Source organism: Podarcis tiliguerta (genome assembly GCF_965153285.1).
Source record: "Podarcis tiliguerta genome assembly, chromosome: 16".
In the NCBI taxonomy this organism is placed as follows: domain Eukaryota; kingdom Metazoa; phylum Chordata; class Lepidosauria; order Squamata; family Lacertidae; genus Podarcis; species Podarcis tiliguerta.
This window is the reverse complement of record NC_139549.1, coordinates 11,409,767-11,437,040: the sequence shown is the minus strand read 5'-3', so window position 1 is coordinate 11,437,040 and position 27,274 is coordinate 11,409,767. Positions and strand designations below refer to the sequence as shown.

Here is a 27,274-nt window from a genome sequence, read left to right as displayed (position 1 = left end):
GGAACTCACTCCCACAAGACGAGTGGTGGCCAGCAACTTGGATGGCTTTAAAAGAAAATTAGGCAAGTTCATAGAGGAGAAGGCTCTCAATAGTTGCTTGTCTGTGTTCTCCCTCCACCGTCAGAGGCAATTGCTGGGAAGCGCAACTGAGGAGAGTGCTGCCACTTGCAGGCTTCCCAGGGGATCTGGTCAGCTACAGTGAGAGCAGGCCTTGATGGGCCTTCTGGTCCTGCAGGGCTTTTCTTATGTTCTTCCAATGGGCTCATATTTCCTGGTCCAGTGGCCTGTCCTAGGGCAGGGTGTTTCTGGCCTACCTGGGCTAATGTGGTGAACAGTTGGGCCTGACCTCCCAGTGTAGCTGAACTACTAGCAGCGCTCAGAGTGTGTCTGAGCACATAAATGCTGGAGGCCGGGTTTCTAGTCACTGCTTGAAGCCTGATTCATACTTGCATCTCCATTGCTCAGTGCAGAGCTTGGATGTGAGAATTGCCATGCTTGGAAAGCGTTTGTGTGTGGAGGAGGTGTTTGATGAAATTTTCCCTGCGGCGACTGGTTGTTGCTTACTTAATAATAATATCCAGCCGTTCTGTAGCGCTCCAGTTTTCCAGTGACATTGCAGACATTCTCAGGTCATTTTTACAACGCCCCCGTAACCTGGACTGGTATCATCACACCCACGTTTCAGATGCAGTCTGAGCCTGGCTTGCCAAAGACCATCTAGTGAGGTTGCTCCTGAGGCAGGATTCGAACCAGGAACTTACAGGTTCCCAGCTCAGTTTCTTACCCCCATGGCAGCTATCAACTTGCTGCCTCTGAGCTTCCAAAGTTCAGGGGTTGATGGGCCTCCAGTTCACCATCAGTGCCTGGGATTGTAAGCTCATCAGGGGCCTGTTTTGGCTTTCATTCTTCGGCAGTGATGCATTGATACTGTTGTTGCTGAATTAAAATAATAATCGTTTTGCAGGTGGGCTCTGCTTCTGTTCTCTTCCCCAGTAATCAATGCCCCACCTCCATCCAACCCTCTTCCACTTCCTGCTCATGTTGCTCACACTCTCCTCTTGGGTTTCTTTCCTCCTCTTCCCCAGTGATGACGAACAAGCCAACCAGATGTGGAAGCGCTACTTGGAGCGAGAAGACAGCAAGATAGTAGGTGAGCAGGTGCTGTTTCTTGCACAACCTTGGGCTGCCAGCTCCCATCAGCTCTGACAGTTAGCAAAGGACTGATGGGAGATGGAGTCCGGCAATCCCTGCAGGGCCGCAGGTTTTCCCCATCCCTGCCCTACAGCGTGGGGATAGTCTGAGCCGAGCCATAAGGACGAAATGATTTGCCTGTGACTAAGCCAGTCTAAGAATCGCCCACCTGGTCACACAGGAACATGAGGGCCACTCGAGGGTAGACCCAAATTCAAATGCCAGTGTGCAACTCCTACAGGGTGCTTTTGATTCCATCTATATCAGCTTGAAATTCTCCCTTGGAGCCAGAACGCATGAGCTGTAGCAGAATGTGCAAGTCAAACGCTGTTTGCAAGCTGGCCCACACAGTAACAGAAGCATATCTCCCCCCCCCCCCCCTCTCTCTCTCTCTCTCCCTCCCTCCCTCCTAGATCTCTTTGTCGGCCAGTTGAAAAGCTGCCTCAAGTGTCAAGCGTGTGGCTACCGGTCGACCACGTTTGAAGTTTTCTGTGACCTCTCCCTGCCTATCCCAAAGGTAGGCTCCTAGTGTCGTCACGGCAGGCTTTGGGGCAGATGCTGTGAAGTGACGGATGAAGCTTCCTTACATCAAGTCAGATGGCTGGCCTGGCTAGCTCAGAACTGTCCAATAATATGACTGGTTTCTTAAGGGATCCTTTTTAACTGGAGAGTTAATCTGGGAATCCTCTGGAGTGTTTTCTCTTTTGACTGGTTAACTGGTTAAAGTATTAGAGTTGTCCCCCTGTCCTGTAAGCCAGGAGTAGGGAAGGTGGGACTTTCCATATGTTGCTGAACTCCAGTTTCCATCATCCCTGATGACATTATACTGGCTGGGGATGATGGGAGTCGGAGTCCTTTGAACTCTGGAGGGCCACAGCTTCCCAATTGCTGCTGTGAACCACTTCAAGAGAGAGTTTTTAGTATAAAAAAGAAAAGGTGGTGATTTTAAAATTAAGATTCCTGGTTGTCATTTTGTGTTTATCTACTGATGAGCAATGTCAGAAATGGGCCACCCCCCTGCCAGTCCCCTGGTGCTACACTGACATCAGGCGATGCTTCCTTTTGAAGCCCCAGTTGTCAGGACTTAGAAGTGAACCGTAGGGCTTCCAAAGCCCCCCACGTTTCTCTTGCAAACTACTGGACTGTGGGCCTTTCATGTAATTTTGCAGTGGCTCAGAAGCAGCAAGAAGGAAAACAGAGTGGGTTTGGCCATCTGAGCAAAGGGACTTGACATCCCCTTGAGCAGGGGAGGTAGGCTGAGCTGGGGGAGAAGAGGTTTCTGGGTACATTTTGGCACTTCCTGGCCTGGCAGTGGGGCAGAGGGACTGCTAGAAGTGGAGATCTTCACCCCTGCTTTTGTTTTTACGTGTGAGCAATGATGTTTGTAAGCCTCCTCGAACGTTCAGCCTAACGGATAGGGTGGTGGTAAAGGTGATCTTTCCAACGAAACCCTTGCCCTGATTTCACAGAAAGGCTTCACCGGTGGGAAGGTATCTCTGCTAGACTGCTTCAGCCTCTTCACCAAGGAGGAGGAGCTGGATTCTGAAAACGCACCAGTAAGTTCATTGTGCTTTTCTGCCACGTGGGTGATGGCATTAGCAGTAGCACCTGTTTTACTGAATTTGTGGTGTCTTTTTGTTTAAATGATAATTGTCACACTGTTTGAGAGGTTTTTAAATAAAAAAATCTCCAGTGGTTTATAAAAGCTTTTACAGAAATAAAGTGAAGTATAAGCATCTTCTTCTTCTTCTTCTTCTTCTTCTTCTTCTTCTTCTTCTTCTTCTTCTCTCTCTCTCTCTCTCTCTCTCTCTCTCTGAGCAGGTGTGTGACAAATGCCGGCAGAGGACCCGAAGCACCAAGAAGTTGACCATCCAGCGCTTTCCCCGCATCCTTGTGCTACGTATCCTTTCTGCATTCTCTCCGCCCCCACTTCCCCAACTTCCCCCAAGAATTGGGAGCCAGTCAGGGCTGCAGCTGGCGGCAGAGCGCCCAAAGTCTTCTGTTTGTATTTTATCTGCAGATGTAGAAGCCACTTTGCAGCCAAAGGTTGCCAAAGTGGCGTACAGAAAAATATCAAGTTGAAATCCCCAAAGAATTGCCAACTCAGTAAATTACAAAGCAACAATAGCAATTTCTACACTTGTACAATTGTTGTCCTGTAGTTAAGACTGCGCCACACCGCAGGGCGAAAGTGGCTGCTTAGAACAGTGTTAAAAATGTTAAGATGGTCAAACTGGCCTACTTTTCAGGCTGGTTCTGCAGAATTACACAAAGTACTTGTGAAAAGCGATACACACAGTCATACCTCTTGTTATGTTTGCTTCACGTTGCGGCTTTTCAGGTTGCAAACGTGGCAAACCCAGAAGTGTCTACTTCCGGGTTCGCCACACACGCAGACGCGATCTGCACGCTTCGTGCATGCGCAGAAGCGCACTATCATGCTTCGTGCACACACAGTAGCGGCACTCTACTTAGGGACTTTTCAGGGTGCGGATGGCATCCCGAAACGGATCACGTTCATAAGCAGAGGTACTACTGCAAATCGAAATCGGATGCTTTCCTGGGTTTCCTAAGGAATTTGGGATTGGCTTCTGCTGGCCTCTAAATATGACGCTGCCAAGGCTATTCTGGCTTGGGTTTTCTTGTATGAGGAAGCATCAGGTTATGCTGCACTGATGTGTGTGATACTGGGTATCTTGCTCCTTTCCAGTCCTGCTGAGTTTAGGGGGGAAGGCAAGAGGCGTATTCTACAGCAGTGGGACCAATGGTCAAAGTGCCCTCGCTGCACTCGGTACAGGCATTACAGTCCTTCTCCAGGTTGAGTCCTGGAGAAAACTACCGTATTTTTTGCTCTATAAGACCCACTTTTTCCCTCCTAAAAAGTAAGGGGAAATGTGTGTGCGTCTTATGGAGCGAATGCAGGCTGCACAGCTATCCCAGAAGCCAGAACAGCAAGAGGGATCGCTGCTTTCACTGCGCAGCGATCCCTCTTGCCGTTCTGGCTTCTGAGATTCAGAATATTTTTTTCTTGTTTTCCTCCTCCAAAAACTTGGTGCGTCTTATAGAGCGAAAAATACGGTATATATAATAAAAGAGCTTGTGCAAGGTTTTGCAATACAAGGTGGATGCCAGGAAGCTGCTGAAGCCCACCTAGTCCCCTAGAACAGCTTGACGCATGAAGCGACAAATTTATATAATATATATTTCTTTTTTTAAAAAAAAAAATTTTAAATTAATTTTCCAATACAATTGTACATTTCTATCCAAATTTTAACACATTATCTCTTTTTAAGCTTCCTTCAGCTTCTCTGATAACCATCCCTATTTATCTCTTCAGTACGCATTCCCTTTGTTTGTATTGCCATTTATTTTCCCTCCCCCTTCTATTTCTTTTGACAATACATCTCAACTTTTACAGTGCCTCTTGAAACCCCACTAGCGTTGTTTGTACATCACAAACATTTTTCAGATATTCTACAAACTTTCCCCAGTCTTCGATGAACTTTTGGTCTTGCGCATATCTGATTTTCCCAGTTGGTTTGTCCAGTTCCACATAGTCTGTCAGTTTCATTCTCCATTCTTCTATAGTCGGTATTTCCTCTTGTTTCCATTTCTGGGCCAGTAAAATTCTAGCTGCTGTAACTGCATATTGAAAAAGTTTACAGTCCTTTCTTCTTATTTCATTTCCTGTAATCCCTAAAAGGAAAGCTTCTGGTTTCTTTATAAAGGTATATTTTAACATCTTTTTCACTTTCTTACATTCCCACCACATATGATAAAACGATCCTTCTTTTTCTTTACATTTCCAACACTTATTACATGTCTTATACATTTTTGCTGATTTAACCGGTGTGATGTACCATCTATAAAACATTTTCATAACATTTTCCTTCAGTGCCATACATGCATAAAATTTTAAATTTTCCTTCCCGTTTTTCCCAATCATCAAATTGGATATTATACCCAAAATCTTTGGCCCATTGTATCATTACCGATTTAACCTCTTCATCTTTCGTATTCCATTCTAGCAATATTTTATACATTTTTGATAAAATTTTACACTCATTATTTATTACATGTTTGAAATTTTGACTCTTTTTCTCCATAGCCACTTTCTTTTATGTCTTTTTTAAACATTTCATTAACCTGAAAATAATGCAACCAATCATATACATATTCTTTAACTTGCTCATATGGTTTTATCTTCCATTTTCCCCCTTCTTTGATTACCATTTCACCATACGTAATCCAATTACCTCTCATATTAATTTTCTTTACACTCATAACTTCTAGCGGAGATAGCCAGTGTGGAACTCTTGGTTCCAGTAAATTTTTGTACCTGTCCCATATTTCTATTAACGAATTCCTGAAGATGTGGTTCCCAAAACCTTTGTGGATTTTCTTCTTATCACACCATAAATATGCATGCCATCCAAATCTGTTATCAAAACCTTCAAGATCTAATAATTCCTTATTTTCTAATTTTATCCATTCCTTTAACCAACATAGGCATATATTTCATTGCCTTTATATCCCACCTTTGCTCCAAGGAGCTCAGGGTGGTGTGCATGGTTGTATGCCAGTGTGGTGTAATGGTTAAGAGCGGTAGTCTCGTAATATGGTGAACCGGGTTCGCTTCCCTGCTCCTCCAAATGCAGCTGCTGGGTGACCTTGGGCCAGTCACACTTCTCTGAAGTCTCTCAGCCCCACTCACCTCACAGAGTGTTTGTTGTGGGGGAGGAAGGGAAAGGAGAATGTGAGCCGCTTTGAGACGCCTTAGGGTAGTGATAAAGCAGGATATCAAATCCAAACTCCTCCTCCTCCTCCTCCTCCTCCTCCTCCTCCTCTTCTTCTTCTTCTTCTTCTTCTTCTTCTTCTTCTTCTTCTTCTTCTTTTCTCCTGACCTGTTTTATCCTCACAACAACCCTGCAAGGTAGGTTAAGCTGAGAGGCTGTGACTGGCCCCAAAGGTCACCCAGCGAGTTTAATGACCAAGTGGGGACTTGAACCCAAGTCTCCCAGCACTTTTAATTGCTTTTCCATCACAGGCACAGCACAGACATATAAGGATCGTGCTTAAAAAGCAGGCTAAACCCGTGAGATTCACTTAGATGCACACCTGCCATCAGCTGTAGAATTGAAAGGATGAGTTTACCTTATTTTTTATTAATCGTTTATTTTCAGCATTGATGCCACCTTTAGCCAAAATGGTTTTCAGAGCAGGTTTACAAAAAACAAATACTATCCCTGCCGTGTGGCTCACATTCTTAAAGGACATGACACACGAGGAAAAAATAAAGGGAGGAGGAAAAAGCAAGCTTGAGTACTTCAAGTTGCAGCCAGTTATATTGGTTCATGTGTGTTTTTTTTTCATCATCGTCAACCACTTTGAGAAACAGACGGTGAAAAGCAGGATATCACTTTTGAATAAGCAAAATCCTTTAACTCACCCTATCCCAGACCTGAACCGGTTTTCCACCACCCGTTACTCCATTAAGAAATGCTCCGTGTTTGTGGATTTCCCCCTCCAGCAGCTCAACCTGAAAGAGTTTGCCAGCGAAAAGGCCGGTGAGTTGGCGTGCCGAGTCTGGGCCAATCCCTCCTGTGCCGCCTCGGGGCCTGCTTGCTGGAGAAGGGGTAGTCTGAGCTCCTCCTGTTCTCTCTCCCTGTTCCAGGTACCCCTGTGTACAACCTCTATGCCCTGTGCAATCATTCTGGCAGCGTCCACTACGGCCACTACACAGCCTTCTGCAAGGACCAGTCTGGCTGGCGGGTTTACAACGACTCCCGGTGAGCAAAGAGAAGACGATGGCTTTCCTTTCCTTTCCAAATCTCCACTGCGCTGATTCTAGTCTAGTTCTAAGGAAGCTTTCCTAGATCAGAAGCGGGGGTGTAAACACTCTCCAGGGTTTTGTAGCCAAACGACGCTGGTCGGGTGATCCAAATTCTGCAACCCGGGTTCGAAATGCGTAATTTCCTTGTTGAGTAATTCTGGGGAGGAGAATTCCCCGACACTGAAGGCCTCTTCCATGCATCTCATAGGGAGATGAGGAGTAAGACCGTTGGTCCAGATCGCTCAATATTGCTGCGTCTGTCTGCTATGGAGTCAGGCAGGTGCTCTCTCTCCAGGACCTGCCCGGGGGTGGATGCAAAGGATTGAGCCTGAAGCCTTGTGCATGTAAAACACGCACTGAGCTGTGGCCCGTCCTCCCAAAAAAGGAACCTGGAATATATAGGAAGCTGCCTTGTATTGAATCAGACCGTTGATTCACCTAGCTCAGTGCTGCCTGCTCTGACTGGCAGCAGCCCTCCAGGGTTTCAGGCAGGGGTCTGTCTCTCCCAGCCCTACCTAGAGACGCCAGGGATTGAACCTGGGACCTTCTGCATGCAAGGCAGATCCTCTCCCACTCTCATTCAGCTGCACTTGTTGAGGTTTCACACACACACACTCAGTCACTCACTTTCAGCTGTTTTGTAAGCATACGGAGTAGAAAAGTCCTTTTTTTGTTCTTAAATCAAACTGTGAAGGGCAGGAAGCTGAAAACTGCACCCTGTGTCAGCATTTTCCAACTCTACAATTCTGTGATTCCGCACCCGCTGTGGGACTGTGGCGCTCACCTAGGCAAGCTCTTTTATGGGTCAGAAGTCACTTCCTGAACCCTTCCTGCCTGTGGCCTGCTTCCTTGCACCATAAATCCTGTGCTCGGGACCAGGATGCTAATATAATTAGGTAGCTGTACTAACTAAGTAGCTTAAGACACCTGTTCCTAATGTGTGCCCTGCTTGGCAAGGGTTTAAAGCAGGCCAGGCTGTTGCCTGAACACCCTTGATCCAGCCTTGCAGCCAGCTGCAAAACCCAGCTGCCCTAGAACCCAAATTCTGCAGTGTGAACAGCTCAGTTTTGCAACCAATGCTAACAACAGCAAGAGGGTTGTATCCAACATAAGAGTAGACCCATTGAATTCATGACTGACTAAAGTTCATTGTTTTAATTAGCTGACTCTGAGCAAGAGTGAGCAACCAAAATCTCTGGTTTTCCTCACCGGCACGTTTTCCCCCTGCTCTTTTGCACGATACAATCCTCTCCTGCTCATTATGGGATGCTGGACATTGGTGCCCTGCCCTCCAACCTCTCGGAGTCTTCTTTAGCCGTCACAGTGCTTTCTAAGATTTCATCTAGCATAGCTCATGTATCACCACAAAATAAAAATGGCTACAGAAAAATAAGAACCTGGCAATTAGATTGATAAATTATCTGGCCCATGCTACACCCTGTGACTTTGGCTTTCTTCTATACACTTGGCAGTGGTTATTAATTTTATTTAGTATCCTCTACACACATGGAAGGGACGCGGGTAGCGCTGTGGTCTAAACCACAGAGCCTAGGGCTTGCCGATTGAAGGTCAGCGGTTTGAATCCCTGCGACAGGGTGAGCTCCCGTTGCTCAGTCCCTGCTCCTGCCAACCTAGCAGTTCGAAAGCACGTCAAAGTGCAAGTAGATAAATAGGTACAGCTCCGGCAGGAAGGTAAACGGCGTTTCCGTGCACTGCTCTGGTTCGCCAGAAGCGGCTTAGTCATGCTGGCCACATGACCTGGAAGCTGTACGCCGGCTCCCTCGGCCAATAAAGAGAGATGAGCGCCGCAACCCCAGAGTCGTCCGAACTGGACCTAACGGTCAGGGGTCCCTTTACCTTACACACATGGAAGTTTACAAAAGTACTGGGCAGGGAGGGGCGGCAGTACAGGTGACCCCAAATTTCCATTTGGTTCAAAATGCAATTGCTTATTTGACACTGGGAGGAGATCAGAGCATAAGCTGTGATCTCAATACCATCAGCTTTGGTTATTTACTGGTTTCTAGACTAAATCCAAAGTGCTGGTATTAACTTCCTAGAACCAGCACAGCATAAGGGCTGCCGTCTCCCATGTGACCAAGTCTGAAGTTCATCTTAAGAGGCCCAGTTTCATGTTCCTTTACTGTAAGACAGATGTGGGGAACCTGAACTTCAGCTCCCTATGAGCCCCAGCAGATGTGATCAGTGGGCAAGGATGATGGGAGCAGGGGCAGACTTTATAATTTCACCAGCGCCCTTTGTGGATCAACCTCTTGCTTTCCAATCTGCTCAGTTCAGTACATCAGAGTTGTGGTGCGCTGCTCAGCGCCCGGTGCGGCAGAACTGGTCACTCTGCCTAAATCCGCCTCTGAGGGGAGTTGTAGTTCTGCAACATCTGGAGGAGTATCCCAGGCGAGTAAGATGAGCAGGCAGGTAAGGTTTCTCTGCTAATGTGCCATCCTTTCTCTCTCCCCTCCCCCCCCCCTTTTGCAGGGTGTCTCCCATCAGCGAGAACCAGGTCCCGTCCAGCGAGGGCTACGTCCTTTTCTACGAGCTGGACGACATGCACTGGAAGAAGCAGTAATAGTATTGGAACCCAGCACTTTCGGCCCTGCCGCCCCTCTTACCTCATAGAGACTGGTGCTCGGGTCTTTTAAAAAAAAATCATTTTAAAAAAGCGACGACGACAAAAAAACACCAACAATAAAAAAACAAACGACACTGTGTGGGGTTTGTTTCTACGAGTGACCCGGGTCATCCACTTCTCCATATATGTTCCCAGGTTTCCTTTTTATTTTTATTTTCCCCCCTCATTTGTTCTTTTTTTAAAATAAAATAAAAATCACCAGGTCTTAAGGCGGGATGGGAGCGAAGTGGTTGCAGGGCAAGGCCTGGCAGAGAGAGAGAGAGAGAGAGAGTGTATGTGTGGGAGCTTGTGAAGGGATGTGTGTGTGGGAGGAAGAATGCACAGAGCCTCCATTGTCCGTCCGCTTGCCCCCCCCCCCCAAGCCCTCAGGGGAAATAACATGCGCTTACCCCTCAGTCTGACTGTGGCAGCCACTACTGATTTTAAACGACTATGTGACTTTGTATATATAATGATGGGTTTGTACATAGATGACAAGAGAAAAATGAAGAGGTTGAAACTTTTTTTGTGAATAAATTTACTAAGAAAATAATAACAAAAATGGTGTTTGTCTCACTTCTGTTTGGGGGAAGGGATCATGGGGCTGATGTTCAGGGGGGGGAGAAGAGACATTTTGGGGTATTGGATTAGACCAGGCTTCCTCAACCTCGGCCCTCCAGGTGTTTTGAGACGACAATTCCCATCAGCCCTGACCACTGGTCCTGCTAGCTAGGGATCATGGGAATTGTAGGCCAAAAACATCTGGAGGGCCGAGGTTGAGGAAGCCTGGTTTAGAGTGTCGGACAAGGACCCAGGAGAGACCAGGGTTCAAATCCCTACTCGGCCATTATGCTCACTGGGTGACCTTTAGGCTGGGGAAACTCAGGCACTGGTCCCTTTGGATGAGAAAGAATTCAGGTACTTAATTATCATTTTTATTTCCAATTGTGAAATGGTTTATAGGTGTGTGTGTGTGTTCATTTTGTGTGTATGTGTTTGTAACAGTGCTTACATCTTGGCACAGAGTTCTGTGCAATCTAGAAGCAGGCACATGTTTTCTTGTTGCAAGACAAAAAACACTGGTACTTTTTGTGCTAGCAGAATGAAGGCCGACTGATTCCTGGGCAACACTCTGTTGGAAGCGTTAGTTGGTTGCTGGGGTGACCCCACCAGAGTCCAATTAGTATCTCTACTCATTTGGGATACAGGAAGCCCCAGCGATGGGGTGTGCATTTCTCACTGGGTTACTTTTTCTTTCTAAAATTCTCTGGTGTGTTTATAAAAAGTTTTTCTCCCCCTAGCCCTGAGAGTGTCATTTGTCTTTATTTGAGACTTCTGTGAACTAAAATATAATTGTCTTTAACACAGGAGAAAAAGGAAATGTATGTGAGAGAGAGAGAGAGAAAGAATTGTATCCTAGAGATTATCAGAATGGCAGTGGAGTTTAGGGACTTCTGTTCGGGTCAAGATTTAATTTTGAAGGGCATTATTTTCACTGTTACTGGGACTGTGTATTTTATTATTATACCTTATGAATTACAAGGGGATTGCTTAATTTTATTGTATATTTCTTAATGAACTGTTTTTGTTAACTTGTTTTTTATTGTTTAAATTTTGTTATATTTTGTAACAGTGAATTATGGCTTTTCCACACCATGAAAAAGACACGATAGCCAATGCTAGTTGATGGACAGTAGATTATTATTAATAATAAGTAACTTTGTTAGTTTCTTTGCCCAGGGAAACCCAAAGATGAATTCATTTCAGTGGGTTTACTCTTAGTACAGTTAGTTAGCTACAACCCTGGGAGATTTAAACTTCAACGTGCCAAACTCAAAGCCACTTCCCATGCATTATCTAGTTGCTGTCCTTACAACAACTTTGTAAAGTAGGCTGTTGTTGTGCCCATATTGCAGATGGGGAACACTGAGGCTGAGTGTGTTTTGCTTAATGCCACCTCGTGAATCCTTGACCTTGATAGCTCCTCTTGAGTCGCACAGAGACAGGTAGCTCTGAGCATTTTAAATTCTGATGTCTATCAATCACTTATGTTGTTGTTGTTGTTTAGTTGTGTCCGACTCTTCGTGACCCCATGGACCAGAGGACGCCAGGCACTCCTGTCATCTACTGCCTCCAGCAGTTTGGTCAAACTCACGTTAGCAGCTTTGAGAACACTGTCCAGCCATCTCGTCCTCTGTCGTCCCCTTCTCCTTGTGCCCTCAGTCTTTCCCAACATCAGGGTCTTTTCCAGGGAGTCTTCTCTTCTCATGAGGTGGCCAAAGTATTGGAGCCTCGGCTTCAGGATCTGTCCTTCAAGTGAGCACTCAGGGCTGATTTCCTTCAGAATGGAGAGGTTTGATCTTCTTGCAGTCCATGGGACTCTCAAGAGTCTCCTCCAGCACCATAATTCAAAAGCATCCATTCTTCGGCGATCAGCCTTCTTTATGGTGCAGCTCTCACTTCCATACATCACTACTGGGAAAACCATAGCTTTAACTATACGGACCTTTGCGAACGGGTAGCTCTCAGTATTTTCAATTCTGATGTCTATCAATCACTTATAAAAGCACCCCAGGCCCCGCCCACCAGGCGGTGCGCGTAAAGTAGGAATCGCTACAGAATGCTCAACGTTCCACTCGCCCCGCCTCCCCTGCCCTTGCAGCCTAGCGAGTCGCCCGAACCCTTACGTCATTGTCCCTATTAGCCAATCCTAGGCGGAGGGGAGGAGCCCTGAGCTCAGCTGCGGGGGATGAGAAGGAGAGAAAGAAAGAGGGAAGTGGATGCAACGTGCAGCCATCAGAGTAAGGGGGCCGGACGTCGCCCGAGGACGGGGGGGGGGGGTACACGTGTGTTTTGTGTTCGTGTGAACGCAGCCAGAGAGTGGCGTAGAGGGCATATTGGTGTAGGAGGAGTCAGTCGCTGTAAATCGAGGTGGGTCGGTCTGGAGTGTGTGTTTATTATGGTAGAGAGAAATTACATCGGTGGCAACTAAAAGAGTCCTTGAACTAGGGTTAGGGAGTGCGTTGTAGAGCCGGTTGGGGGGTAACAGGAGGGGAAATTGGGGAAATTGTTCGAAGGGTAGGATATCGGGGGGGGGGGGCGGGGTGCACGTTACAGACAGGAAGAGAAATGTCATCAAATGACGGGTTGGAAGGCATATTTGCTGGTGAGGTTCTGGGGCAATTGGAAAGAGTTTTACTCATCAATTACTGCATTTATATCCTCCAAGGAGCTGAAGTGTGGTGTCCATGTTATCCTCGCAACAACCCTGCGAGGTAAGGCAGAGCTGGTGACTGGAGTCACCCACAGAGAATTTTGTGGCAGAGGGGGGATTTGAACCTTGGCCTCCCAGATCATAGTCCAACACTTTCCCCACTATGCCACCGAAGGCTTTCATTGTGATCACAAATAATCCCTGGTCTTTACAGGGTGCAAGGAGTGGGTGTGGCTGGCTAGGTGCAAATAACATAGTAAAGTGAATGGGGGTAGGGAAGAGAGCAATCTTCCCTGAAGGGGGCGGTTGGTGGGGTGACCAGACAGGGGAATTGTGTGATCACTTGAACTCAATATAGACTGCATGCAAACCACCCATTTAAAGCACACACACACCCCAAGGGAACTGTAGTTTGATAATGATGTTGAGAACTGTAGTTCTGTGAGAAGGCATACTACGTAAATTTCCCAGGATTCTTTGGGTGGGTAAATGTACCGTACTTTAAATATATTGTGTAGTCACAACCCCATTAAGTGTTGGCTACTTTGCTGAGCACCTCAGGTTGTGCAACAATTGGTTAACAAGCCACATTCATGAAGGTTGTGTGGGCTGAAAAATTTATTCTCATGTGTGTTAATAATGGCAACCAGGAGTGGCAGCAGAGACTCATCTGGGGGTGGGAAACTTTCAATTGCAAGTAAATATATGGGCTGGGGAGGTATTTTGAGGGGACGACAATTTCAGAGTGGAACATTTCCTTTCTATGATTAAGGTGCACATGGTGAGGTTAATTTCTTGATTTCATAAAATTTATATACTACTTGGTTGTAGAAAACCTCAAAGCGTTTACAAAAAGTTTATTAGTTAAAAAAAGCACACCTAAAAATAAAAACCAGCAATTAACTAAAAACACATAAGTATTCTAAATATTTATATTAATTTCTATTATTATATTTATATTAAATTAATTAATTTATTACACACACACGCCTCCCACCTGTTCTCTGAGGCGCTCAAAGTGTACACATTCCCCTCCAGTTTGACTGGGGTCACATCCATGCCTTGCCTTCAGAGAATCCTGGGAACTTTGGTTTTTTAAGGATGCTGGGAATTATAGCTCTGTGACGGGTAAACTACACTTCCTGGGATTCTCTTGGAGGAAGCCAAGTGCTTTAAATGTATGCTGTTAGAGGTGCCATGGGTACCTTCAGCCAGCCCACTTGTTATCTCTCGGCCCAGCCAACCTCTCAGGGTTGTTGTGAGAACTGAAGACGGCTGTCAATATGGATGCCACTGTGAGCTCCTTGGAGGAAGAGATGTAAACCGCTTTGAGGTATATGAATAATTGTGAAATAATAAATGTAAGTTGTGGAATAATAAATGTAAAAATAATAATTTGGGGGGGCATGGTGTGGTGGGTGACCCCCTGTATGTAATTGGATCCTTTGCCCGACTCTCTCTAGAATCCCAATGCAGAGGACCGTGGCTGTCCTTGGTGGGGGGGTGAGCGGCCTGGCAACCTGCTACTACCTCGCCAGAAGCCCCCAGGCACCCAAGGTGAGTGTGGGACTGTCTCTGAGGTACTTTTGCCCTCTGGAGGGCAAGGCCCGGAGGGAAACAGCACGGCATTTGCTTCTTAAGTTGGCCATTTTGTGTGTGCGGGTGACCAAGGCCACAGCTTTAGACAAGCATGGCTTCCGCCCCAAAGGATTCTGGGAGCTGCCATTTGTTCAGAGCGCTGAGAGTTGTTAGGAGACTCTTGTTCCCCTCATGGAGCTACAGTTCCCTGGGAAGAAGGGCTGAGCATTAAACACAGAACTGCAGGTCCGTGAGGGGAACTGGGATGTGCTAATAGTTCTCAGTACAGCGGTACCTCGGGTTACAGATGCTTCAGGTTACAGACTCCGCTAACCCAGAAATAGTACCTTGGGTTAAGAACTTTGCTTCAGGATGCGAACAGAAATCGTGCGGTGGTACCTCAGGTTAAGCACAGTTTCAGGTTAAGAACGGACCTCCAGAACGAATTACAGTGGTACCTCAGGTTACATACGCTTCAGGTTACAGACTCTGCTAACCCAGAAATAGTGCTTCAGGTTAAGAAGTTTGCTTCAGGAGGAGAACAGAAATCGGGCTCCGGCAGCACGGCAGCAGCGGGAGGCCCCATTTGCTAAAGTGGGTGCTTCAGGTTAAGAACAGTTTCAGGTTAAGTACGGACCTCCGGAATGTATTAAGCACTTAAACCAAGGTACCACTGTACCCTTAACAACTCTCCTCCCCCTGGGTGCTGTTCTGGAGTTTCTCTCAACACCTAATTTGCGGAATTCAAGGGGAGCAGAGCGGGGAAAGGCCCCATTGTACGTTTCCGAGCACAATTCGAAGTGTTGGCGTGGACCTTTAAAGTCCTAAATAGCTTCAGCGCTGTATATCTCATTGTTCAGCCCAGACACTGAGGTCCATCTCTGAGGGACTTTCACCAGTTCCCTCACTGTGAGAAGTGAAGGGAAGCAGGCAGAGGGCCTTCTCGGTAGTGGCACCCGCCCTGTGGAACGCCCTCCCGTCAGATGTCAAGGAAATAAAGAACTGTGTGACTTTTAGAAGACATCTGAAGGCAGCCCTGCATTAGGAGGTTATTAATAGTTAATGTTTTATTATGTTTTGGTATATGCTGGAAGCTGCCCAGGGTGGCTGAGGCAACCCAGTCAGATGGGCAGGGTACAAATAATAAAGTTGTTGTTGAAGCTCTTGTATGGGTTTCTATAACAGAACCCATACGTTGGATCTGGCCCATAGGAAACAAGGAAGATGGTTCTGATAACAGTCAGCCCAGCATCCTGACAAACATGGGTCCCATTTGATGCTATTTGGTCACATTCTCATGCACACGCTAGTGTTCAAAATCCCCCAAGTGCATTTTGCGATTGCGAACAGTCCACTTGCCACCAAATGGAGATGTCCCGTTGCCAACTTGGCATCTCCAGCTTCTGGCTGGCACGCAGAAAAAAATCTGGTGCTATACCACCTACGCAGCAGCAAACTTGGTGAGAGAATTGCTTTCCAGGGTAGAAACAACAACAGCAACAATAATGATAATAATAATAATAAAATTTCATTGTAAAAATAATTGTGGTGACCATAACCTAGATTTAAGGTGCCATTTGGCAATTAGCTTATATATCTGAGGTTTTTTTAACACTGACACCACCACCCCACCCTTTCTCTGTCCAGGTAATCCTTTTAGAAAGCAGCAGCCGTCTTGGAGGATGGATCCATTCCACCCGTTCAGAAGATGGGGCGGTTTTTGAACATGGGCCCAGGGGGATCCGCCCTGCTGGGGCCGTGGGAAAGAACACCCTCCTTATGGTATGTGTTTTGTAAATCGGAAGCCCTTTACAATCAAGCAGTATATCAGTTGTATGAAATAAAATAAATTGATAAGTTGAGGCCCTTGATAGCTCAGTTGGTAGAGCATGAGACTATTAATCTCAGGGCCGTGGGTTCGAGCTCCTCATTGGGCAAAAGATTCCTGCATTGCAGGCGGTTGGACTAGATGACCCTTGGGGTCCCCTTCGACTCCACAATTCTATGATATATCCCTGGCAAGATACTCCCAGCTGTGCTAGCCTGTCACTGGAAACATGGCCACTTGACCCAGAGACAGATGATACTTAAACCTAGTGGACTACTTCTGAAATCACCTGCTTGCCAATTCTCTCTTATTACTGGTTTTCCAAATTATTACAAATTAGTCCAAATTACTTTAATTTAATACAATTGCTTTTTTTTGTTATACCAGGTTTCCCACTCCTGTTGCAAACATATGTCCATTACTTCCCCGTGCAGCCACTTCATTCTTCTTTAATCTCCTCTTAATCCTTCTCTTGAATTCTCTTCCATTTTGAGAATTAGCAAGAGAAGGACCTGCTTGCCAGTTCTCAAAACAGAATTGGTTTGCCTCAAGCCGTAGGTCAGGCGCCAGAACCCTTTGGCTTTCCAGATGCTGCTGAACTACAGTTCCCATCAGCCCCCAGCAAGCAAGGTGGGAATTGCGAGGCCACCGGGGTTTGAACCTGGGAGAGGATGCTCTGCTACTCAGCGATGACACTTCCCCAAAAGCTGATCTGGGCGGCATTGGCTGCTGTTATCCATGCATCGTCGTCTACAAATGGTCTTGGGTCGTTTTATCTTTAGAAAGTTCGGTGTCAACTTTCTAAGTCCCACAGACTGCAAATCATTTCAGATCCGCATTGCTCAGGGAGCGAAACAGCCCCCATAAGCAATCATGTTTGCTATACAGTGGTACCTCGGGTTAAGAACTCAATTCGTTCTGGAGGTCCGTTCTTAACCTGAAACTGTTCTTAACCTGAGGTACCACTTTAGCCAATGGGGCCGCCCGCTGCTGTTGCGCCGCTGCCACACAATTTCCGTTCTCATCCTGAGGTAAAGTTCTTAACCTGAGGTACTATTTCTGGGTTAGCGGAGACTGTAACCTGAAGTGTCTGTAACCTGAAGTACCACTGTAATACACTATTTTGAAGTCGAGCATCTGCACTGGGGTTAAAAGGGTTGCGATTCCTTTCTAGGTCTCTGAACTCGGACTTGACGCAGATGTCCTTCCTGTCCCCGGTGACCACCCAGCAGCCAAGAACCGCTTCCTCTATGTCCGTGGAGCCCTCCATAAACTCCCCTCGAGTATCAGGTACTTTCCAGAAACCCTGGGGATGGCTCTCAGGAGCCCTGAGATCAACCCGTCCCTCCTATCTGAGCCCGGAAGGTGATACTTTCTCCGCTGTGTTTTGTGGGTGGCGATGTCCAGTGGCGTCGTGCGGACTGTTCCTCCTTTCACCCGCCCTCTGGTCTGGAGTGGCCTGAAAGAGCTCCTGTCGCCCCGCGGCTCCGAAACGGACGAGACCATCCACGCCTTTGTGAGGCGTCGCTTTGGCCAGGAGGTACGTGCCCAGAGGGGAAATGTGGTAACGCTCATTTGGGGGAGTGAGCCAGGAAGGTTTTCTTATGGTGGGGCATTTTGTTTTGGCTGGCACAGGGCAGGGGGGGAAAGGAGAAGCAGAGCAAGGGTGGGGTGGGGGCCGTCTGTCTTATCAGCTCCACACAGGGCCCGAGAGAAGGGTGGGTCACACTGGTCTCCCTGCCCTGCCTGTTTCTCTCACACAAAGCCTCCCAACAGAGTCAGGGCAAGGTGTTCTCAAAGATATCCTGTCCATAAAAGAACAGGGCTACTGTCTGCTTAAAACAAGGGCAGGGTACTTTCCCCGTCTCCCGCCGCCCTTCAGGAGAACCTTCCAGAAGCCCCACCATAAGAAAGTCAGAAAGTGTTTGATGACACCAGATTGAATGTAAAAGGTTATTAGTAAAAAATTTAAAGATTAAGAAAGATTAATTTCTAAAGATATATGGAAATGTAATTATATTAGGACATTAAGATAATGATGAAATTAAAATATGACAGAGGGAAGGAATTTGCTGACAGAATATATGACCTGGAATACAGAGAAGGGAGGTCTGGGGAAGTCGCAGAAACTAGTTAATGCAAAGAATATAAGGAGACAAAAATTGCTTTTAATATTTTTCTTTTTTCTTTTTTATATTTTCTGTTGTTTGGTGTTTGTATGTTGTTGTATTCTCTTTTTTGTTCTTTTCTTGGTTTGTTGTATTGTGTTTTACTTTTTGTTCACTTATTGTAAAACCTAATAAAAAATATCATATAAAAAAAAAAGAAAGTCAGAAAGAGTCAGAGGCAAAAGTCATAAGAGTCAGAGACAAAAGTGAGCAGAGCAGTTAATGTGAATTTTACCGTTGCGCAGAGAACTAGCTTGTACATGACACTCATTCACCCCTTTCTGTCCTGTATCGGGAAGTTTTTAATGTTTGCTGTTTCATTTTGTTTTTATATGTGTTGGAAGCCGCCCAAATGGGTGGGGTATTATTATTATTATTATTAAGGTAAAGGGACCCCTGACCATCAGGTCCAGTCGTGACCGACTTTGGGGTTGCGGTGCCCATCTCGCTTTATTGGCCGAGGGAGCCGGCGTACAGCTTCCGGGTCATGTGGCCAGCATGACTAAGCCGCTTCTGGCAAACCAGAGCAGCGCACAGAAACGCCGTTTACCTTCCCAACGGAGCGGTACCTACTTGCACTTTGACGTGCTTTCGAACTGCTAGGTTGGCAGGAGCAGGGACCGAGCAATGGGAGCTCACACCGTCGCGGGGATTCGAACCGCCGACCTTCTGATCAGCAAATCCTAGGCTCTGTGGTTTAACCCACAGCGCCACCTGTGTCCCTATTATTATTATTATTCTCCATCCAGGCAAGTAATAGGCCTGATCCAAGTTCGAAGACACATTCCAGCCAGGCAAAAACACCCAAGGACCAGCGAGAGGGATGTGGCGTGCGGGAGATTCCAAAGGGCCAGATAGGAAGCCTTAAGGGGCCACATTTGGCCCCATGGTCTGAGATTCCCCACTCTTGATTTTAAAAAGTGCTGCTTTCTTGCCTTGAGTGCTGCATCCTTGATCTCCACAGCTGGCTGACATCGTCATCGACAGCCTCTGCCGGGGGGTGTTTGCCGGAGACTGCCGGACCCTCAGCATCCGCTCCTGCTTCCCGGCGCTGTTCCAGGCCGAGCGGAGCCACCGTTCTGTCATCTTGGGCATGGCCCTTGGCGGAGGTGAGGTGCCAAGGGGAGCCGGAGAAAAAGAAGGAGGCTTTTGGATTGCGTGTTTTGTAATTTCAGGACACATAGAGTAGTTTCTGATATCCTAACTTCCTTATCTTGTAGGGAAAGGCCCCCCTGTGGATTCTCCTCTGATCCGCAGAGCCCGGGACGAGCGATGGAGCCAGTGGTCACTGCGTGGCGGCATGCAGACTCTCCCCGAAGCCTTGGAGGGCTTCGTGAAGCAGCGTGGGGTGGAGATTCACTGCGGCGCTCCTGTGAAGCGGCTGGAGAGGGCGGCATCCGGCTCCTGGAAGGTAAGAAAAGGGCCATTGGGGAGTGAGAAAGGAGCATAGGGTAGCTTCCTCTCTAGGAATCTCCCTTCAGCTGCTCTGGAGGAATTTTGCCCCACTCCTCTTTCAGTATTTCCGCAGAGGCTGTTCAAGTCACGTGGTTAAAGTGTTGGGCTCAAAGACCTGGGAGATGTGGGTTCAAATCCCTTTCTCAGCCATGAGGGTCACTGTGGGCGACCCTGGGCCCAGTCACTATCTCTCAGCTTAACCTGCCTGGACACTGAGGTCCAGCGCCGAGGGCCTTCTGGCTGTTCCCTCGCTGCGAGAAGCCAAGTTACAGGGAACCAGGCAGAGGGCCTTCTCGGTAGTGGCACCTGCCCATCAGATGTCAAGGAAATAAACAACTATCTGATTTTTAGAAGACATTTGAAGGCAGCCCTGTTTAGGGAAGCTTTTAATGTTTAATAGACTATTGTATTTTAATATTTTGTTGGAAGCCGCCCAGAGTGGCTGGGGAAACCCAGCCAGATTGGCGGGGTATTAATAATAATAATAATAATAATAATAATAACAACAATAATAATAATAATAACAACAACAATAATAATAATATATAACCTGCCTCACAGGGTTGTTATGAGGAGGGCGAGATCCACATGCTCCACTTTGAGATTCTTGGAAAAAAGGTGGGACTGAAGTGGGATGATGAACGGTAATAAATCAAAGTCATATGAATAAATAAGCCGCCATCTCCTTGTGGAAGCACCTGCAAGCATGTGTAGGCCTTAGCCTTAGCTGCCCCTGACTATAAATTGAGTTCTATCCAATTAAAGCATACTCAAGAATCAACCTACTGTTTTATTATTGCATTTTATCTTGCCACTTCCACCAAGGAGCTCACGGGGGGGGGGGGCATGCATGGTCCTCCCCTTCTCCATTTTAACCTCACAACAACCCTGTGAGGTAGGTCAGGCTGAGAGACAATGGTTGGCCAAAGTTCTACCAGTGATCTTCGTAACCAAGTGGGGATTTGAACCCCGGTCTCCCAGGTCCTAGTCCAGCGTGTTGGGTACTGCAGTAACCAGCGCTGGGCTTGGTGCCAAGGCTAATTTTGGGAACATCACCCAGAGTTTTCTGAGTGGTCATTTTTGGTGGTGGTAGGAGGTCTGGACTTCAGCCAGAGGGCCCTGGCTGTTGTTGTTTAGTCATTTAGTCGTGTCCGACTCTTCACTCCCATTTCTTTAAGAACTTGCCATAGTTTGCTGTGGTCGACACAGTCAAAGGCTTTTGCATAGTCAATGAAGCAGAAGTAGATGTCTTTCTGGAACTCTCCAGCTTTCTCCATAATCCAGCGCATGTTTGCAGTTTGGTCCCTGGTTCCTCTGCCTCTTCTAAATCCAGTTTGCACTTCTGGGGGTTCTCGGTCCACATACTGCTTGAGCCTTCCTTGTAACAATTTAAGCATAACCTTGCTAGCGTGTGAAATGAGTGCAATTGTGCGGTAGTTGGAGCATTCTTTGGCACTGCCCTTCTTTGGGATTGGGATGTAGACTCATCTTCTCCGGTCCTCTGGCCACTGCTGAGTTTTCCAAACTTGCTGGCATATTGAGTGTAGCACCATCTGGTAAATCACTGCACTTGTGTTAGAGACCCTTCTGCGGCTGGCGCAGCATTGATTGAGGCTGGCTCTGCGTTTCTCCCTTAGATAGCGCTTGAGGACGGCGTTGTGGAGGCAGATCACATCATCAGCGCTTTGCCCGCCCAAGGTAGGAGAATCCTCTGTCCTGGAACAGGGACTGTGGAGCCTAAGGACCACATTTCATCCTAGGCAACCTTGAATAGACTTAATCTGCCTCTTCTCTCTCTCCAGCGCTTGCTGAGTCGCTCCCCGGCTGGGCCGAACCGCTTGCCCAAGAGCTACTGGCCATCCGGGCTGTTTCTGTGGGGGTGGTGAACCTACAGTACAGAGATGTGCATCTCCCCGTCACGGTAAGAGGCTTTTTTGATGCCCCCTGCTCAAAACGCAAAGCTTGCTGGCTCCCATTGCAAGGAGCTTTAAGGGGCAATGCAAGCAGGGATAATGTTTCTCGTTTCTCTCAGGGGTTTTTTTCCTGTTGTGTCACACAGGAGAAAATCCGTACATGCCCATAGTGAGATCTATTGCTTTGGGAGCTGGGAAGCTTTACCAGGTGAATTTCTACCTGTCACAGAGTGCAACAGCTTTGAAACCAAAGAAAAGGGGGAAATGTGGCAAAAATCTCCACATGCCCATAGGAAGATGTAGCGGTTTTAGGAGGGGGTGGGGACACCTTCCCAGCTAGAAATTCAACAGGTAAAGTTGCCGGCGCTGTCACGGGAAAGATTTCTATATGTCCACAGAGAAATGGAGTGATGTGACAAGGACTGGTGCTTAAGACTTAAATTTTGAGAGCTCTGGAGTGTACATTTTTGTAATGTTAACTTCAGCTAGAGTCAGTGGTCCTTGCATGTCCTTGCAAAAGGCTGTGATCAGCCCTCCCCCTATTTTCTCAAGGGGGTGTGCCCACCCATGTGCCCACCTGTCCCTTGATCTGTGAAATTGGCTGGGAAACTCAGGCAGGGCCTTCTTCATAGTGGCCCCAACCATTAGGAATAGGTTTAAATACTGTGTGTGTTTGTTTGAATGGGTTTCGTTTGCGTTCCCAGAACCTTTAGGGCAGAGTTGAAGTAAAAATAAAGAAACCTACACTTTGTGTGTATTTTCTGCCAATCTCTTTCTTCCAGGGATTTGGGCACTTGGTACCCTCCTTCGAGGACAGCTCGTTGCTGGGCATCGTCTACGATTCTGTCGCCTTCCCCGGGCAGGATGGATCCAGTGGTCCTTGCATGCGCCTGACAGTAAGAGCCGGTGGGAGGCGAGGGGCTAACCTCCCACCCCCACTATAGGATCATGTTCTAAATATAGCTTAATGCAGGCTTCGTCAACCTGGTGCCCCTAGAGGCTCCTCCATTAGGGCAGATGGGGCACTCCCCCACTAACCTCAGCTGGCTCTGAGCCAGCCCCTGTTTCCTGGCTGTCTTACAAGCAGTCCAGGGGGTGGCACTGCTTGGCAGCTTCCTCCTCCTTAGGCTCCGTGTTGCCCCTGTAATTGTGCTCATCGGGGGGAGCTCTAGGATGCTGGAAGTGGGAACTGACCTGCAGAAATTGACCCACCCTGACCACTAAACCACCGCCCAGCTTCTCTCAGTCCAGCCCTTTTGGACACTCCGGCTTCCATCAGCCTCAGATAGGCTGGGAGTTCTAGTTCAAAATGGGTGCTGTGCCAAAATGGGTCCCAGAAGGCAATGCAGCTTTCAGGCTGGGAAACCAGCTTTTTAACGTTCCGCTCCTTTTGCCCAGGTGATGCTGGGCGGTGCGTGGTTTACATCGGGGCTCGGAGATCCGGACACCGTCCCCCACACTGTGCTGCTGAGCCGGGCCAAGGCAGCTGTTAAGGAGCACCTGGGGGTCTCAGCCGAGCCCTCCCGCAGCATCGTCAAGGTGCAGAAGGTACAGACCCTGGAGCTGAGAGAGGGAGAGATGGGGGGGGGGAGAGTGTCAGTCTTAATTCCACAAACCTCCTTCTGTGTTCCAGCTGGATGCACAGCTCCCATTAAGTTCAAGAATCACACAATCACAGAGCTGGAAGGGGACCCTGAGGATCATCTAGTCCAACCCCCTGCAATGCAGGAATACGCAGCTGTCCCATGCAGGCATCAAACCTGCAACCTTGACATTTTCAGCACCATGCTCTAACCAGCTGAGAAAAGGGAACTGTTTTATGATGATTATATTGATTTCCTTTATTTCACAAAACGTATAATAAATAATAATAAAAATAAATTTTATTTATACCCCGCCATTCCTGGTTCAAAAACCGGGCTCAGGGCGGCTAATAACAATTTTAAAACACTTAATTATAAAAGCAGCATAAAATACAGTATAAAAACACGAATAACAATAGAATTCAAAATTCAAAAATCAATTAGATAATCCCCAGGGCTAGCTGGCTGAATTGGTCCTACTTGGGCCAGCGAGGAGGCCAGGGGAGAATTAGCTGTGGGGTCTCAGAGCGGGTGATCTTCATAAAAGGGGAGGGGGAGGGAAGAGAAGGGAAATGAAAGATCAGGCTGAATTCAGATTAAAGGCCAGGCGGAATAGCTCTGTCTTACAGGCCCTGCTTGCAAAGAAGAAACCCTCAAAGTGGTTGACAAGCAGAATGAAAATGAAATTATCACTGTGTGTGTGTGTGTGTTTTTTTAAGTTAAAAGCAACTATTTAAAACTTTTTAATAATGAAAACCAGCATTCACTTTTCTGCTGGTGAATGGGCTGGGCAGCCTTAGACAAAGCTGCTGTTTTCAGCTGCTCCTTTGCTCCTGCAATTTGGGGAGGGTAGTGCGCCAAGATGGTGTAGAGCATGACATAAATGGAGAGCTTTAAAAATGCAGAATTTGGGCGGAGGTTAAGAGCCAGGGTGCTTTGACCCACCGTCTGTGTTGCTTTCGTGATGACACAGCCACTGTGCTGGCTGTTCCCATGGTACAGATGGAGAATTGGTGGCTTGAGGAGGCTGTGGGGATTTGAACCCAGCCTCAATTTCTGTGTCTTGTGTGTGGAAGAAGCAGAGGAGAGGGCAATGCATTGGGTGAGAAGAAGAGAGAAAAAGAGTCGGGGAGGGGTATTGAAGGGGAGAAGAGAAAGGGGTACAGGATCTCTTTTTATATATATAACTCCAATTTGTTTGAAAACATTTTGAGTTGCTCAAGACCACCTGCAAACCCCTTTTCCCCTTCCTGTCTCTGCAGGCCTGCATTCCTCAGTATACACTCGGCCACTGGAAACACATAGGTAAGCCTTTCTTTTTTAACTATCAAGACAATTTAATTCAGCTATTTTCATGTTACACAGCCTTCCAATATGAGTGTGTGTGTGTGTGTGTGTGTGTGTGAAAGAGAGAGAGAGAGAGAGAGAGAGAGAGAGAGAGAGAGAGAGAGAGATAGCGAGAAAGAGAGTTAGGCCTCAGCTTCATTAATCAAAAAATAATGTTTTGAATTCATTATAAAAATGCAACACCGGATGGCGCCAGAGAGCAAAAAAAATTCTAAGTGATTTTTGCATAGCGTTTTTTCTTTCTTTCGTTATCACGATTTAATTTCTGACTTATTTATAGCCTTCCCCCCCGCCCCGTGTGTAGCTCCATCCTGACAGAGAGAGAGAGCAGACACACAAACAGCCTAGCGCAGCAACACCTTTCTATGTATATTCTATCTATATTGTATATAAGAGCACAGGTCTTCAGCCAGGGGGTCGGGACCCCCAGGTGGGTCGCAGCACAGCTCTTTCTTCTTGCCATGTTGAACTCCAGCTACAGCTGACCAAACCAAAGGAGTGCAGTGCATGCGGGATGCATCCTTATGAAGACACACTCATTTTTGCTACAGGTGCTGCAAACTGAAAGGCTAGAGCCTTTTTCCATAAGAAGAATATTTCTGGCAAGCTGTGTATAGCCTTCCTGTAGTGAGGGAGCTGTGACACTGTTTGCTTTCTGGTCTGTTTGTGTGGCTCTCTCGACTTCTCCCAGAACAGTTGAATGACGGGGACCAGAATGTGGGAGGGTGGTAACTCAGCGGAAGGGATGGCTGCAGGAAATCAGCTGGCGGAGGCTCCCACCTGGAACCCTGGACAACCGCTGCCAGTCAGTGCAGGCAGTCCTGAGCTAGATGGAGCAATGGCCTGACTCAGTATAAGAAGGCAGCGACACATGTTCCTTGCTGACCCTTTGCTCTTTCCTTTAGAGAGCGCAGCGGCTTACCTGGAGCAGCACAAGCTGCCTCTCAGCCTGGTTGGGGCTTCCTACGAGGGCGTCTCGGTCAACGACTGCATTTCCAGTGCCCACACTGCCACAGCCAAGCTTCTCGGCCATGTCTCCTGAGAAAGGCAGAGGGGACTTCGTCTTTCCTCGGCTTGTGGGACTCCTGCCCCAAAGTGCTCCTCTCCGCTGGCAGCCTTGGTTCTTATCCTGCTAACTGCCTGGAAGTGGAGTTGATGAATCTCTTGGCACAAGATCCAGGCCTCTCGCGTTGAAACGCAGAAGGGGGTGGTTCGTTGGCTCAGCTTGGAATGGATTTGCTCCTCTGAGCTTATATCTATCTGGTCCGCAAGCACCACACACTCTGTGCTCAGCACTGTCTGGAGAAGGCCTCGCTGAGGACTAGGAGCATGCGTTGCTGCAATTGGAAAAGCGGGTGTCTAGCCCCTGGCTTTCCTCCCTCCCTTGCAATTTGAGGTTTCCCCTGGTGCTTGGAAGTGTTCGTTGCTTTGTCTGAAGATTATGGGGAAGGTGTCTGAGATGCTCTGCTGTTGGATGGTGGGGTTTGTGTGGGCCCTGCCTGCTTCCTTCCCACCACCCTTCAGTTCTTCATAAAACTGACTATTTCATAAATGTCTGCTAATAAAAAAATATATCTATCAGCCCTACTGCTGGGGGTGGTTGGGCTGATTTCTCGCTCCCATTATTTGCGTACATAAAAGTGCAAAGCTTGAGGATTCAGGCAGTTGTGAAATCCACGCAGGTCTCCTCCTGTGCAGGAGATCTATAGCAGGCATTCATTAGAATTCACTGTGCAGCAAGACTGCAAGTTACACTGGAGTTACGTTCTTGGGCTCATGCCTGAAGCCCAAATCTCTCAGTGGTGGCCAAACTTGGCCCTCCAGCTGTTTTTGGACTACAACTCCCTAGCTAACAGGACCAGTGGTCAGGGATGATGGGAATTGTTGTCCCCAAACAGCTGGAGGGCCAATTGCCAAAGTCACTTTTCCTGGAATCCTGCCCCCTTTTAATTTTTTTTTTTTTTAATTGTTACCATATGCATAAAGCTGAATGTGCACTAGTTAAATGTGTGTTAAGTTGCGGTTTCAACTTGCAATGCAATGGTATACACGTGCCTGCTCAGAAGTAGGTGTATGTTTGCAACAGGGCTTACTTCCAAGTTCTGACTGCGACAGAAATTATTCTAGCAAGTAAGATCAGCATCGGCTGCTGCTGCTGCTTTGTTTGCGAATGACACATAGCTGGTTTGTGCTTCCTTTGCATTGAAATGAATGGACTAACATAATGAATATGGAATTCAATATGTAAACTAGGACCACATGCAGACTTGCACTTAAAGCGATATGGTGTGACTTTGAACAGTCGCAGCTTCCCTCAAAGAATGCTGGGAGATGTAGTCTGCAATCACAATAGGACACTAGTATTGGGAATAATTATTAGCCTTCCAATGGACATAGGCATTCCACAACCAACTCTATGCCCTGTGCCCTTTCTTCTTTGGTGCAGGTAGAAGTTCACCAGGTGATGCCCATCCTATTTCTGGTCCCTACTGGGGGGGGGGAGCCACACCTATTATACCTGTCCCACAGCTGACCTTT

General features: G+C 47.3%; 2 protein-coding genes across 10 annotated transcripts in view; both read left to right on the top strand.

Annotated features, from left to right (window-relative positions):
• USP21 (ubiquitin specific peptidase 21) overlaps positions 1 to 9,745 on the top strand; it is a gene marked incomplete at its 5' end in the record, with an annotated part of 28,382 nt that extends 18,637 nt beyond the window's left edge. For all 5 annotated transcript variants that reach the window (XM_083418500.1, XM_083418499.1, XM_083418503.1 and 2 more), the window contains 7 exons: positions 1,086 to 1,150; positions 1,605 to 1,708; positions 2,661 to 2,747; positions 3,013 to 3,091; positions 6,651 to 6,758; positions 6,866 to 6,980; positions 9,518 to 9,745. In XM_083418500.1, coding sequence (XP_083274626.1) covers positions 1,086 to 1,150; positions 1,605 to 1,708; positions 2,661 to 2,747; positions 3,013 to 3,091; positions 6,651 to 6,758; positions 6,866 to 6,980; positions 9,518 to 9,608 — 649 coding nt within the window. In that variant the 3' untranslated portion in view covers positions 9,609 to 9,745. The remainder of the gene's footprint in view (positions 1 to 1,085; positions 1,151 to 1,604; positions 1,709 to 2,660; positions 2,748 to 3,012; positions 3,092 to 6,650; positions 6,759 to 6,865; positions 6,981 to 9,517) is intronic.
• A 2,631-nt stretch (positions 9,746 to 12,376) lies between these two features.
• On the top strand, positions 12,377 to 26,323 carry PPOX (protoporphyrinogen oxidase). Of its 5 annotated transcripts, none has more exons than XM_083418549.1 (14): positions 12,381 to 12,581; positions 12,880 to 12,925; positions 14,328 to 14,421; positions 16,090 to 16,224; positions 17,445 to 17,560; positions 17,678 to 17,810; positions 19,403 to 19,547; positions 19,659 to 19,849; positions 21,531 to 21,591; positions 21,696 to 21,814; positions 22,589 to 22,702; positions 23,205 to 23,354; positions 24,652 to 24,694; positions 25,642 to 26,323. In XM_083418549.1, the coding sequence occupies exons 3-14, from the start codon at positions 14,335 to 14,337 to the stop codon at positions 25,776 to 25,778; spliced, it is 1,431 nt and encodes a 476-aa protein (XP_083274675.1). In that variant the 5' UTR covers positions 12,381 to 12,581; positions 12,880 to 12,925; positions 14,328 to 14,334; the 3' UTR covers positions 25,779 to 26,323. The 5 variants fall into 5 exon arrangements, with proteins under 5 accessions (XP_083274676.1, XP_083274675.1, XP_083274677.1 ...); XM_083418548.1 differs by having other exon boundaries at positions 12,383 to 12,451; XM_083418550.1 differs by lacking the exon at positions 12,880 to 12,925 and having other exon boundaries at positions 12,377 to 12,451.
• Positions 26,324 to 27,274: the final 951 nt, after the last annotated feature.